This window comes from Lithobates pipiens, unplaced genomic scaffold, assembly GCF_037356315.1.
Source record: "Lithobates pipiens isolate NorthernLeopardFrog02 unplaced genomic scaffold, aLitPip1_a1.2 Scaffold_18, whole genome shotgun sequence".
Taxonomy (NCBI): domain Eukaryota; kingdom Metazoa; phylum Chordata; class Amphibia; order Anura; family Ranidae; genus Lithobates; species Lithobates pipiens.
Genome location: NW_027507758.1, coordinates 430,572,449 through 430,588,229, shown reverse-complemented (window position 1 = coordinate 430,588,229; position 15,781 = coordinate 430,572,449). Strand labels below are relative to the sequence as shown.

Below are 15,781 nucleotides of genomic sequence, written 5' to 3'. Positions count from 1 at the left end.
GCTTCTTAACTGAACAGGAGTGCAAACGAAAAATACAATTATTTTCAATCATAAATTAATGCACATCCTGTATGAGAGACCTCATGAGAGACCTCAAATATGTTGGTGGAAATCGCAGATGAAACCCTCAATTGTTTTGATCTTTCTTGCAATAAACCCAAGTAAATAACCCAGTTCAATGTTTATGTACCATTACAAAACAATTAGCAATTATTTTCTGCTGATTTTCTTTTTTTTGTAATAATTTATTTTTTTAACCAGCAATATTTAATCTTTTTTTTTTTTTATTTACTTATTTATATGTTTTGTTTGCTATTTTTTTAGTGTGGCATGAAATAAAAAGCACACACAAAAAATAAAAAACTATGGCTGTTTTATGTTTATATTTATATTGTGCTACTTCATGTTTCAAATGGCAGATGAAATAATCAATACACTGTATTGTAACATGTTACACTCATATTCAGGGTGTAACATGTTACGAATGGACAGGTCCCCATCCACCCCCCCGAACGATCTGACAGGTAGCAGGGATCTGCTACCGCTAGCTGTCACAGTTTTAAACCGGCTGCATCCCTCATTTACAGTCCTCTGTGAATGGAAAACTACAAGGTCCGGCAGCCTTTGAGGCTGCCAGCTTGTCGTTTTTAACCACTTCATCCTCGGAAGGACTTACCCCCTTCTTGATCAGAGCACTTTTTGCGATTTGGCACTGCGTCGCTTTAACTGACAATTGCGCGGTCCTGCGACGTGGCCCCCAAACAAAATTTTCGTCCTCTTTTCCCCACAAATAGAGCTTTCTTTTGGTGCCATTTGACCACCCCTGCGGTTTTTATTTTTTGCGCTATAAACAAAAAAAAAACGAAAATTTTGAAAAAAACACATTCTTTTTTACTTTTTGCTATAATAAATATCCCCCAAAAATATATAAATGTAGCACTTACCCCCAAAGGAGTTGCTGGTTTTGTTTGGGCTTAACGTTACCTTCTTGTTTGCTTCTCCATCTAGGGGTTCCCGTGGTAGATGGCCGAACGAATGTGAAAACTGACACTGAATCTTCCTTTGGGTTATTTATTTAGAACAGAAACAGAGTCTTTCAATAAAGGGTAGAGGGTTAGGAGTGAATTCAGGTACTTAGATTGCAAAAATAAAAAGTCCTTAGAGAAAATCCAGACAATAAAGACCGTTCACAGCTGGATTTAACAACCCCCGGATAGACCTCCTCTCACTAGGCATAGCAGCCGGTAGGGTGCTCAACAAAGTCTCTGCCACAGACTTGTGATGTACACTTGAGCATTACTGACGGATGTAGATACATTTTAAGAGCTATAATACGGTACCAGGTTCTCTCAGCCAATCCGGCGATGCCGTATGCGTGTCGATCCAGGTTGCGTCCTTCAGCTAAGCCTCCAGGCTACTTCAGAGAAGCCAGCCTTGCACACGGCCTTCTCCTGAAAAGTCCTTCCCTGGGGTTTTTCAGTTGCTGGGCCTCTCCCTTCAGATGAGATTGCCCACCCTTGATCAGTAGGCCCCCGAAATCCAGTCAGGCCTGTCCCTGCAGTTGCATCGTCTCGGGCCAGCAGGCCCCGAGACTCGTGATGCATGGTTCCGCACCCCAGGCCAGGAGGGCCATGGGGCTGGGTCAGGAGGACCACCAGAACCGAACAGACAAAAAATAAAAAGACCCAACCCATGGGGCGTCTGTACCTTAAATACTACCTCTCAGAATGCACAGCAGGAAAACACTCCCACTGGGCTGGTTCCAAGAGAATAGTGGCATTCAATGCACCCAGCTAGACTACGTTTCTACTCTTCCCGGCGGTGTCAGTGATACCTGCAGTCAAGAAGAACCCAGTGCAAACCAGCTGGACTGGTACTAAAACCAGAAATTTTGAGAAATAGTCCTGAAACTCAACTGTGGTTTCAGGCAAATTAACTTGTCAAAAAACCATAGTGCCTGCTCGTCAGGAACCAGCGCTACATAAAAAAACTTTTTTTTTCCAAAGTTTAGGCCGATACATATTCTTCTACTTATTTTTGGTAAAAAAAACTCAATAAGCGATTATTGATTGGTTTGCGCAAAAGTTATAGCATTTACAAAATAGGGGATAGTTTTATGGCATTTTTATTAATAATTTTTAACTTTTAAATGGTGGCGATCAGCGATTTTTATCGTGACTGCAACATTATTGTGGACATATCGGACATTTTTGACACATTTTTGGGACCACTGACATTTATACAGAAATCTGTGCCATACAAATGCACTGCTTCTTGTGTAAATGACACTGGCAGTGAAGGGGTTAACCACTAGGTGGCAGTGTGGGGATTAAGTGTGTCCTAGGGGCATGTTTCTAACTGTGGGGGGCGTGGCTGTGTATGAAACGTCACTTATCTCTGCTCCGATCACAGGGAGCTATGATCAGTGACAGTGTCACTAGGCAGAACGGAGAGATGCTTGTTTACATTAGCATCTCCCCGTTCTTCCTCCTTGTGAGGCGACCACGATTACCCCCAGCAATCAAGTCCACAGGACCCGCGACCCGACTCACGGAGCTTGCCGTGGGCACGCGCACCTGCACCCACTGGTCGCCTCTTAAAGGGCAACGTACAGGTACGTAATTCTGCCTGTACGAGCCCTGCTGCTGACGTATATCGGCGTGAGGCGGTCGGCAATCGGTTAATGAAATACCACAGCGCTGTGATAGTTCATTGAGTCTTCCTGTCAGAATGTAACAGCTTCCTCGTATGAGGTACGAGGAAGCCGATACACCGACAAATCTGCAGGAGACCTGCATTGCACCAGTGATCTGCTGATCACTGGTGCAATGCTTTACAGGCTACTGCAAAAAAAATTAAAATAAATACACATTTTTGTACCTGCAAAAATATGTGCATTTATTTTATTTTTTTAAGTGAACATATCCTTTAACATAAACAGAAGGACTTATAATCTATCTGATAGGAAAACCTTAAAAGTATGTACCTAATGTTTTGAGTGCTGCATGTCTAATGGCCATCTTTCAACAACTTCCTGGAATCCCTGCATGCTTTGCAGCTTCCCCTCTGCTATGTACTTTAAATTTATAAGGATTACATATCCCATGGTACCTTGCTGCCTGCAAGCAATTATTCCTTTACTGACTGTGCCTTGTGAAACTCTCAAACCTTTGTAGTTCAGAACTCAAGCTCTGTGAATTCTGTGACACAGCAGTGCCTACAGCAGTGCCTAGGAAAGTAAATGTGTGGATCTTCACAAAGCACATTTACAAACTTCAGGGTAGTTCATATTAGGAATGAAGGAATGGGCTAGAAATAACTGAAATACAATGTGGAAATAAATCTATGATTTTATATTTTGAGCACATCTATGCTTTTAATCACATGGTAACTGTCATGAGCAGAGAGTGATGTTGGCAAGCAGATTTAAGGTAGTTTAATTTCCTTTAGTGTTCTTAGTATCTTTTGTCACTTTTTTTGTGTGTATTTGTTTTTTGTATACTGCTGCTTTAAATTTTTATTTGACTTTGTATGAAAATAATGGGCTATTTTTAAAACAATAAAAACATTTTAATTTTCCATTGACTTCAACACATTTCACCAACATGGAAAATTTCACAAAGAAATTCAGGGAAATTGTAACTCTGAATGTTTCTCGTCCCTACATGTCTAATTTCTGCTGCTCAACTTATGTTATATTTTACTAATAACATTGTCACAAGTTAAATAGGAGACATGGAATCAATACACTATAGGCCAGTGATTCTCTCAACCAGGGTTCCGTGGAACCCTAGGGTTCCTCCAGAGGTTGCTAGGGGCTCCTTCACTATTAGGCTATTTCTGCCTCTCAGATAAGTTCCCACCGACACCATTGATCTTTTTAGCTATCTGTAAGGAGGTAATTCTTCCCAATGACCACAAGTGTAAGGACCATTCTTCCCACTGACCATCACACTAATGTATCATGAGTTGTAGATTTCTAATTTTTAGCAGGGGTTCCCCGAGACTGGAGAACTATTTCAAGGGTTCCCCTGTGTTGAAAAGGTTGAGAAAGGCTGCTATAGAACTTTAAGTAAGTTATTATAAGGTTAAAATTGTTTAAAAAATTGAGAGAAGCACAAGTACTCATTTGTTCTGGTTATGTTTCCTGTTAGGAATTAACTAGTTTCTTCCTACAAGGCCTTCAGTTAAGCCATACTTAGCTTCTTTCTCCACATCTTTCTTTATACATCATAAAATATGCTTTCAGTTCTGCAATTTATCTACTCTTCTCATGCTCTGCATTGCTATTTTCTATGGTTGTATTTAAGACGTTTTACAGACAGAACCTTTACTCTGAAAAGTCTTCTGTTAAAGAACTACTATTAAGTTGTCCTCTTATCTTGAATATTTCAGGCTCGCCTCTAAACATATGTGCCTTATTACAATTCTGAAATATTTTTAGGAGCTTGTATTTGATTGCATTTTTGGCTAATATTACATAACAGTGTTTGCTAAAAATTTGATATTCATGTTTGAAAGTTCTCTTTATCTGTAGGTCAGAGCCTTTAGCTGGCCATACAAGGATCAAAATGTGGCTGGTTCAGATAGGACCAGACAAATTTTGATCTATGTATGGCTGTTCCAGTTTATGAGAAATTGATCTCTTTCATGAACAGGCTTTGTTATATTTTTGTTCAGTGCATGCAGCCAATTGGCTTGCAGTGTTGATCATTGGAATTCTGACAGTGGAAGAGTCCCCCTGTCAGATAACAATAACACAGCAGGGATGATTTCCCCATCCACCTCAAATGTGTGGATGAGGAAATTGTCTCAATTTTCTTCATCCTGCTGGCTGGTTAAATGAAAAAAGCAAAGCCATGTATGGCCTGCTTTACACTTTTTGCCTCCATGTGCAATCTGTGTGTTATAATATGTAGCAAGGTCTCTGGCCTTGTCCAGTCTAATGAGAACTTTCCAGGCCAAAGATAGCTGACCACCTTCTGTATGTGGTGGGTTGTAAGGCATAGTGGGTGTAAGGTGGACAAAGTTATTGGGGAGACACTTCTTGGATGTAAAAGAGGTTTTATTTCTCTTAACAGTCCTTTTTGTATTTTAGGGGGAAGAGGGACTCTGAGACTTCAATAGGACAGCCATGCAAGGAAAGGCCCCAGCAAGGGGCCACATCTGCACATGCAGGAATGCTGTCTCCTATGGCAACAGTCTAACAGTTCCCAACTCAAACATAATGCTGCACACATGATCGGAATTTCCGACAAAAAATGTTCGATGTGAGCTTGCTGGAAATTCCAGCCGTGTGTAGGCTCCTTTGGACATTTTCTGTCGGAATTTTTGACAACAAAAATTTGAGAGATGGATCTCAAATTTTCTGACAACAAAATCCGTTGTCGGAAATTCCGATCGTGTGTACACAATTCCGATGCACAAAATTCCACACATGCTCGGAATCAAGCAGAAGAGCCGCACAGGCTATTGAACTTCCTTTTTCTAGTTACGCCGTACATGTTGTACGTCAGCACGTTTTGCTGATCGTAATTTCCAAAAACATTTGTGCCACCGTGTGTATGCAAGACAAGTTTCAGCCAACACCCGTTGGAAATAAATCCACGATTTGGTTGTCAGAAATTCCAATCATCTGTATGTGGCAGTACAGTTCCTTCAGCTTCACTACAAGTGCCTCTTGTAGTTCTTCAACATTGAGTCCCGGTCTCTCACTAGACCCTCTGATTCACTGACTCTGAATCCCTTGGGCTCCTCCAGTCTTTGCTCCTCCAATATTTGCGGTGGTATCTCCATCAAGCGTCACCCACGCTTCCCTGCTGGGTCCCTAGCTTAGTACTCCAGATACTTCTCAAGCTTCACCCCTGCTGACCGGCTCAGTCCTCAGCTTGACACACAAGGCTACTTTGCAAGCGTCACCTCCGCTGGTTGATTCTACACCATGCCCATTCGGTGAGAATACTGCTCCGGTACTTGCTTCATTTACTCACTGCGGTCTCTGGTAATAGGGTGGTTGGCCCCTTCGGGGCGACAGCTTCCCTTTTACCTCTGCCAACTGACAGGTTTTCTGGAGGCAGAACCATCACTTCTGGTTGGACTGCAAGCCGCAATCCCAACCCTATGCTGCTCTCTTACTTCTGGATAGGCCCTCACACAGCCTAGCAGCCAGATGCCCCTGGGATAGGCCCCATCTCAGGCCTAGTAGCCAGGGTACACGACACACATCCACCCAGACAGCCGTCCAGGTGGCACAGAACCTAGATCACCTGACGCCACCCGAATATATATATATAGGTTCTACCAGCAGGCCAAGTGGTTCAAGAAAACCCCTGCCCATTGGCTGAGACACCCCACATTCCCATAACTTGACCTTGGGTTGCCTTTCTCATATCCAGTACCACCAAATAACTGGCCACCTAGCGGTAGAAGAAAAAAGTGAAACAAGGCCAAACTTAAGGAGAGCTCTCTAACAATCAACCAGGATAACTACTCCTGACAAGTAAATTTGTGAGGTGCTCCCTGCCTACAGCGTGCTGCAAATATATTTGTGGTTTACTACCTACTGTAAAGGGATAAGGAGAAATGTGAAAATAATAATGATAATTAAATAAAAACTAGCAAACTCATCTTAAGTTATTTCAGACATTAATATTAAAGTCAAGGTGAGATCATCAAAATATAAACCTGAAGACATTTTGTGAAGTACAGCAAACCGTTTGCCATAAAGTTCAGGATTGTTCAGCTACACCTCCGTCCTTCTTGACACCCTAGTTATGTCATGCCATTCTCTAAACATATCTTGCACAAGCAAAAAGAGAATTCACAACTATTCATTTTCATTGCAAAAGAAATATGATTTAACATTCCCACTGACGGATCAAAGAAAGGATATTTCCGATACATGCCAATTTAGTAGCTTGAGGTGGAGGATTGTATTGCACCACAAAGATTTTAGCAGAATGAATCTGTCCCTGCCATTTGGGGTTTATTTACTCAAGTCAAATAGGCTGTTCACTTTGCAAGGGAAGCTGTACAGTGCAAGATAATGAGGTAAAGCTCTGGTGATTCCCATCATCCAAATAAATGCAATCAAAAAATGCTGTATTTTTATTTTCTCTGCACATGATTGGGTATTCTTTTCAAACAGGAATGTAACCACATTTATCAAGCTCTGGGGGAAATTCTCTTACACTGTGCATTTCCCTTGCAAATGAAAGGCTTGTTGCCTTAAAGCTTCATGTACACGGGACGACGTTCAACTTCTCCTTAGTGATTTAACTTGACAGCTAGAAACCCTTTGCAAAAAAAAAATATTATACATTTTTTTTTCAAAATAGTCAAAAATGAAATGCCTGTAAATGAAACGCGCTTAGTCACCTTTAGCCACGTTTGCAAAAAAAAAATGTATTTATTTTTTTCAAAATAGTCAAAAATTAAAAACTCCTGTAAACAAAACGCCTTTAGCCGTGTTTGCACCTAGAAGTGTTTGAAAAAAAAATATTATTATTATGAAATAAAAAATGAAAAACGCTTGTAAAAGTGACTAAACACGTTTAGCCATGTTTGGCCTTTGAAATGCCTCTAAACACAGCCTATGAACGCATTTTTTCATGTTCCAAAAAAAGCCTCTAAACGCAACTGCGTAGAAACGACTATAAACAACCCCGTGTACATGTACTGATAAAATAACATAGAAGAGAGTTCAGAAGCAGTTGAAAAAAATGCCCAACTGCTCCTAAACATCTGTTTACCAGCAGCAGTGTACATGAGGCCTTAGTAAAGCATCCCCCTTGTCTTCTGATAGGAGAGGACCTGATAGTAAGCCAGGAACACATTATGCAAAGTTATAAAATTACCATGGTGCTTTTTGGGGGAGTCGAGGGATAAAGTGGAATTGTAAAAATTTTGAAGGTTAAATGTATGGAAAGAGCACATTTTCTTGTTTAAGCAGTATTCTTGGTACAAATGCAATATTTTCCAGACTTCGCTTCATTAAAACAGTTATGTTTGAAAGATATTCAGGCTCTAGGCATTCTAGGAGTTCATGAAGGCATCATTTATCTTTTTCTGTCTGCCAGTCATATTCCATTGTCACTCAGATGTTCCGTGGGGACATAGGATATCTTGATGTATGCAGACATTTTAATATGAAAAGAATAATTTGAATGGTGCTAGGAAAACCCACTTGTCAAGTGACTCTGTGTTTTAAATCTTGCCCTAGCTCATTACTGAAGCATAAATGGATTAGCCATAGAGAACAAATGTAAGGAGAGAGAGGTTAAAGGACAATTATAGAAACATTGTTTTTAAATGAGTCTATCTGTCATATTTCTTTAAATAAGACCAGAAACTAAAAGTGTTTGGATATATGTGGGGTAGTTCATTAATTCTGTTCTGGAAGTAAATGGGTTACTGAGAAAAAAAAAATCAAGGCAGCAAATTAACTATTGACAAGGTTAATCCCATGAAATAATCAACACTGATATTTATCATTGTGTGCGTGACTGTCTATCCTTGCCTGTCAGTTACTTGCCTTCCAGTTCTCACCTTCATGTATTCCACACGCTGCATTGTTTATGCATACAATGTATATATTATAGATTTAGATCTGTAAAATAAAGGTCATATTTTCTGCTCAACTCTGGAAAGTCAAAAAAATGTGTTAGGGTGAATACATAAAATGCTAATGAGGTTCAAACCTATTCTTGACATCTATTTTACTGTCCTTTTCCAGGAAGAAGTCGGAAGGCTTCAACATTCATTTGAACAAATCCATGATGGGGCCTGCTTGCTTGCAAGGTAAAATTACTTCCTATTGCAAAAAAAAAAAAAAAAGAAAGAAAGAAAAAAAAAGGGCATTAACGACTTTACCTCCGGAAAATGTACCCCCCCCCCTTCCTGACCATGCCGTTTTTTTGCGACACAGCACTGCGTTACATTAACTGACAATTGCGCGGTTGTGCAATGTTGCACCCAAACAAAGTTTATGCTCTTTTTTTCCCCCACAAATAGAGTTTTCTTTTGGTGGTATTTGATCTCCCGTGAGGTTTTTATTTTTTGTGCGGAAAAAAAAAACACTTTTTTTACTTTCTGCTCTAAAACACATCCAATAAATTAAAAAAATCTAAATTCTTCATCAATTTAGGTCAATACAGTGAAGGAAAAAAGTATTTAATCCCCTGCTGATTTTGCATGTTTGCCCACTGACAAAAAAATTATCAGTCTGTAATTTTAATGGTAGGTTTATTTTCACAGTGAGAGGCAGAATAACAAAAATCCAGAAAAGTTTTACCATAAATTTATTTGCATTTTAATGAGTGAAATAGTATTTGACTCCTTCACAAAACAAGACTTAGTATTTGGTGGCAAAGCCTTTGTTGGCAATCACAGAGGTCAGATGTTTCTTGTAGTTTGCCCCCAGGTTTGCACACATCTCAGGAGGGATTTGGTCCCACTCCTCTTTGCAGATCCTCTCCAAGTCATTAAAGAGTAACTCCACTTTTTCTGAGAAAAAAACATCCCCCTTTGGGTGATCTCTGTACATTGCAAGGATAACAACCTTTGTTGCAGATTCCCACCTTTTGTTATTCTGAAGAAATCCCTGTATGTTCCTCTGAGCCTCATTGATGAGTGGGTCCAATAGGAGTGGTTTCATAATTATCTATCAGGTCTATTAGATGTGTACCTGCGATGCTCTAATGAGGAAATCTGCTGGGCCTGCATCCCATTAGATGCGTCCCTACTGGGCATGTATCACCAAACATGCCTGAAATCTGACTTGTATCTTAGGCAGACTTCTGGGAAAATTGGTGAACCAATCACACAAGCAGGAAATTATGTTTCTGGGGTGGTCATTATGCACTCTGTGTACAGAACAACTCCAGGTAGCCATATTGCAATGCATTCTCAGAAAATTACAGTGGCTGTAGACTGAAACGAAAAGGTAATTTTTAATTACATTCAATTACAATATAACTTGTGTCGCATGACCCATTTTTAATGCCCTGGCTGAGGGAAGGAGGTTCTCACCGAAGATTTGATGGTACATGGCCCATCCATTGTCACTTTGATGCAGTGAAGTTGTCCTGTTCCCAGGAAAACAACATAAAGCATAATGTTTCCACCTCCATGTTTGACAGTGGGGATGGTGTTCTTGGGGTCATATGCAGCATTCCTCCTCCTTCAAACAAGACAAGTTGAGTTGATGCCAAAGAGGTTGATTTTAGTCTCACCTGACCACATCACTTTCGCCCAGTACTCCCCTGAATCAATCAGATGTTCATTAGCAAACTTCAGATGGGCCTGTACATGTGCTTTCTTTAACAGGGGGACTTTGCGGGCGCTGCAGGATTTCAGTCCTTCATGCCGTAGTGTGTTACTAATTGTTTTCTTGGTGACTATGGTCCCAGCTGCCTTTAGATTATTGACAAGATTCTCCCGTGTAGTTCTGGGCTGATTCCTCACCGTTCTCATGACCATTGAAACTCCACGAGGTGAGATCTTGCATGGATCCCCAGACTGAGGGAGATTGACAGTTATTTTTTGTTTCTTCCATCTGCAAATAATCGCACCAACTGTTGTCACCCTCTCACCAAGCTGCATGGTGATGGTCTTTTAGCTCATTCCAGCTCATTACAATCTTGTCCCTGACATCCTTGGGCAGCTCTTTGGTCTTGGCCATGGTGGAGAGATTGGAATCTGATTGCTTCTGTGGACAGGTGTCTTTTATACAGTTAACAAGCTGAGATTAGGAGCACCCTCCTTTAAGAGAGTGCTCCTAATCTTAGCTTGTTACCTGTATAGAAGACAATTGGGAGCCAGAAATCTTGCTGATTGATATCCCTATTAAATACTTATTTTACTCATTAAAATGAAAATCAATTTAGAACTTTTTTGAAATGTGTTTTTCTGTATATTGTTATTGTTATCTCTCACTGTTAAATAAAACCTACAATTAAAATTATAGACTGATCATTTCGTTGTCAGTGAGCAAACTTACAAAATCAGCAGGAGATCAAATACTTTTTCCCCTCATGGTTTGTATTCTGCGACATATTTTTGGCAAAAAATCCCAATAAGCCTATACTGATTGGTTTGCGCAAAAGTTGTAGTGTCTACAAGCGATGGGATATATTTATGGAATTTTTATTTATTTAGTTATTTATTTTTTACTAGTAATGGCGGTGATCAGCGACTTATAGCGGGACTTCAATATTTTTGTGGACAGATCGGACATCGGGCATATTTTTAGAACTGATCACTGTACTAATGACACTGTCAGGGAAGGAGTTAACATCATGGGGCGATCAAAGGGTTAATTGTGTGCCTAGCTGGTGATTCAGTGTAGTGGAGGAGGTACTTTTACTAGTGGAAGGCATGGATTAGTGTTCCTGCTTTACTGAAACACAGGATCCATGCCTTCTGTACTGACAAAATGGCAATCTGCCTTGTTTAAATAGGCAAACTGCAGTTCTGCCTGTGTATCAAATGATCAGCATGTGTCGGCGGACATCAAGTAAAATCACAGCGGGAGTGAGCTGCTAACGGCGCCCTTGTGCCCGATACCCAAAAGTTCAGAATCATTTATATATAGGTGATCCTGTGCAGTGTGGCCGCCCTGTAGCAGTAAATGTGCTATGGGGCGATCGGCAAGTGGATAAAGCTGTAATAAACCCAAAAACAAATGTAATATATTGCAGTTTACAAATCCTTAAATATGGTGACACTTTTTTTTAAATTTTAGGCATTTTCCCTTATTTTCCCCCATTTACCTGGCCAGTAACACACTTCTAGTCTTAACCCTTGTACACACGGTCGGACATTCCGACGGAAAATGTCCGATCGGACCGTGTTGCCCACAACATGATCCAATCGGACTTTGACCAATCGTTTGTAGAGAATTCCGATCGGACAATGTGCATACTCAGATCAAATTCCTAGGCAAAAGCTATTGGCTACTAGCCTGAATGTAGTCCCGTCGTAACTAAATAATGTCATCATGTTACGAACGAATGGATTTTCTGACAACTTTGTCCGACCATGTGTATGCAACACCAGTTTCGGACAAAATCCGTCGGAAAAAATCCGACAGATTTTGTTGTCAGAATGTCCGACCGTGTGTACAAGGGCTTAGTGTTTCTCTACTCTGGACAAAGGAGCAACAGAGACACCTTTGGACAACAGCATTGTCAGTCTGGGGAGAGGGTAGTGTTTGGTGTACTTACTAAGACTTGACTAACAAATCAAAGTTCCTTCTAACACTTTTCAATAAGTTACAACAACAGTTGTGTTCCTTTTGGGATACAAGTTTTATCATAAATAAATAAAAGTTGACTTTTGTCATGTAAGCACCCCTGTCAGTGGTAAATGGTTTGTCTCAACCTTCTAACTGCTATTTTTGCTGGACAGCTTGGTTTGTTAAAGGAAATTGAAAAATAACAGAATTACTGGTAGGATCTAGACATGTGCAGAATGAAAAAAATGTGTTTAGTTTCAGAAATTCCTTATGTTACTAGTTTCATTATTCCTTTTCCGAATTTGTTTAGTTATGTTTGGTTTATTCATTTTTGAACTAATTCCAACATTTTAGAGCGATTACAATTTGATGCAGTTGAAAATGTATCAACAGATCCAAATTCTGCATAAAGAATAGCTGGTTGTTAAGGAGCCGGCTGGCAATACGGCCGCAACATCCTTAATGACCATGACTCATCTGCTGTCAGTGGGATTCCTCACTGATCACATAATATAAACAAACAATGCTAACATGAAAAAATTAATTCGGGTCTGGTATGGATTTTAAGGGGAACACCAAGCCAAAAGTAAAAACAGCATGTGGTCCCCCGAAATCCATACCAGACCCTTATTGAAGCATTCAACCTAGCAGGTCAGGAAAGGGGGTGATGAGTGAGCACTCCCCTCCTGAACCATACAAGGCCACATGCCCTTAACATGGGGTTCTTTGGGGCAGGGGGGCCTCCATGATCATGGAGACAAGGACCTCTTCCCCACAACCCTGGGCAATGGTTGTGGTGATTTGCAGGTGGGGGGCCTTATTAGAATGTGGAAGCTTCCTTTAACAAGGGGGCCCCCAGATCTTGCCCCCCCCCCCCCCCCATGTGAACACTGTACTCCTAATCATTCACCAATAAAGTGCCAAAAATAATAAAAACAAAGACTTTTTTTTTCTTTTTAATGATTGTCAAGATCCCCTGCTGACCTAAAAAAAGATCTGCAATTTTCACTTGCCTCTTGGCATTTGACACATCGCGTTCCCACCTACGGTAAATAAACAAATGGGTGTGGTCACAGGTGACAGAGGGTGGCCCCGTCCCTTTGTTTATTTACTGTCACTAGGCACCCAATGACTGACAGCTCCAGTACCCAGTGCACACATTAATTAAACAAGGGCCGGAGTCGCCAGTCAAGTGGTGACCACACCTCTTTGTTTAATTATAGTCAGTGGCAATCTGACATATCAGACACCAGGAGGCAAGCAAGGTGTGTGGACCTGGGTTTTTTTTCGGAGTCGGCGGTGGTGTTCATCATGATTGACGTTGGATATACTTTGAGGGACATTGTTTTTTTTTTAAATAAAGGACTTGTCAAAAACTGTCTCTTTGATTTTATTTATTTTAGAATTTTTTATTGATGAAGGAGTAGGGATACATTGTACCCTATATTCATTCACATAGAGGGGGGCAAGATCTGGGGCATCTGAATTTCCACATAAGGAAAATTTTGTCAGAATTTCAATGGAACGAAACAAACTGCACATGTCATGATCACCAGCTGAAAATAAATGAAAGATAGCCCAAAATAATAAAACGGATTCAGCCACCACATCTGGGTTTTTTTTCCTTCTCTTTTTTTTTGGGGGGGGGGGGTAATATTGCTTTGAACCATGACAGAACATACCGTACCTATTTATGCAGGCAATCATTTTACCTACCAGCTGCTCAAGCCAAAGCCAGCTGCTCAAGCGCGGGAGAAAAAAAATGTTTTTGTTGCAAATTTGAAATGATGGTCATTCAGCGTTTTTTCAAATGCAAATTTTTAACAAAAAAAAATAAACAGTAATTAAGTTTAGTGCATGCAAACACAGTATAATACAATTTTTTTCATAAAATATAAAGGGTGAGGTTTACACTGAGTAAATAGATACCTAATGTGTCATGCTTTAAAATTGTGTACGCCTGTGGAATGCCAACAAACTACAGTCTTTAAAACCTCAAAAGGCCACTTTTTAAGAGCCTTTACAGGTTACCAGTTGGGAGTTACACAGGAGGTCTGGTGCTAGAATTATTGCTTTCTCTGATGTTTGCGATGATAACTTACATGCGTGGTGCTATCACCGTTTACATATGTGTGCAGGATCAACATATGCGTTCGCCTTCGCATATAAGCACATGGGGAGGGGGAGCTTTAAATATATTTTTTGATTTAAATTCATTTTTTTAATTTCTTTTTTTACTTTCTCTTAAATTTTTAACTTTATTGCAATAGGGTAGGCGGTGACAGGTCCTTTTTATGGAGAGATCTGGGGTCTATTAGATCCCATACCTCTCCTTTGCCCTCAAAAGCATCTGATCTTACTTACTTTAAGTTAAAGCACCATATCTGCCCATGTATAGCTACTTTTAGACATGTGCCTGTGTGTAGTAACCACATTTTTTATTTATGTTCAATTACTTGTTGTTGTAGTATTATTTTACAAGAATTTTATATTAAAATTGTCTAATTTACTCAATAAGCTAGCTCTTGATCTTCTTTTGGTTAAATATATAATGCTGAAATATAAACTATTAATTTAAATTGCATTTCTATCATAAATCACAATGGTATTTGGGACTAACATATGGCTGGCAAACATGAAAGCAGATTATAATGTCTGGAGGCAAAACTGTTCAAAGTAAAGGCATTTAATGGTTTTCTTCTTTCAGTGGCTTATTAGCATATTTAATATACTGTCATGTATATATGGCTTTAATAAAATGTTTTTATATAAATTTTTTACAGCCACCAAGATGACATGGATGTAGATAATAATAGTATGAAATGTATGGGCTGTCAACAGCCACTGGAATCAAAAGTAAAAATGTGAGTGAAATCTTTAATATAAAAATGAGTTTGAATGAAAATATTTTTAGAATAGTATTTTTTATGTTATTTGCTTTTGAATTTCCATGATTTCATATGACAATCTTCTGTGATAAATGTAACTTAAATCAGATATACAGCGGCTGCACTTACAAGTGCTCTTGTAGTGCAAATTGGATTTGCCTTTAATAAATAAACTCCATTGCATCTTTACTGACACATGTGTCTTCTATCATGGTATTATATCCAAATCAGTCATGTGGTACAACGGATAAGCAGAATGATGTTGGTGAAAATCATTTTGTTCCACATGTACTAATTTTGCCTTGGGTGAAATATTGGTGAACAGGAAAATTAGCTACCTTTTTATCCTTATTTAAAGTGTTTTTTTGGGGTAAGGGGGGTATTTAGGGTAGTTTAGTTTGTTTAATTTAGTGTTCTTTGTCTCCAGCTTTTATTTTTATTTTTTTATCTTTATGTGTTTATTCATAATTTTTGTACTGTTGCTATAATTGTTTTATTTTTATATTTCCATTTTTTTCACTGTCTTTATTTTTTGAGCATAAAAGTGAAATAATGAGCCTAATGGGAGTCCATTTATAGCACAAAAGCCAATCCAGAATAGTTGAATTGAGCTTTTGTAACCCTCATGAGCCATGTAATTTAACTTGAAAATCTACAA

General features: G+C 39.4%; 1 protein-coding gene across 1 annotated transcript in view; it reads left to right on the top strand.

The window, feature by feature from the left end:
* Positions 1-15,781, top strand: part of SCHIP1 (schwannomin interacting protein 1) — a 595,708-nt gene that overhangs the window by 125,002 nt on the left and 454,925 nt on the right. Inside the window, exons 2-3 of the mRNA XM_077488067.1 lie at positions 8,735-8,799; positions 15,019-15,099. Of these exons, the coding sequence (XP_077344193.1) occupies positions 8,735-8,799; positions 15,019-15,099 (146 nt within the window). The remainder of the gene's footprint in view (positions 1-8,734; positions 8,800-15,018; positions 15,100-15,781) is intronic.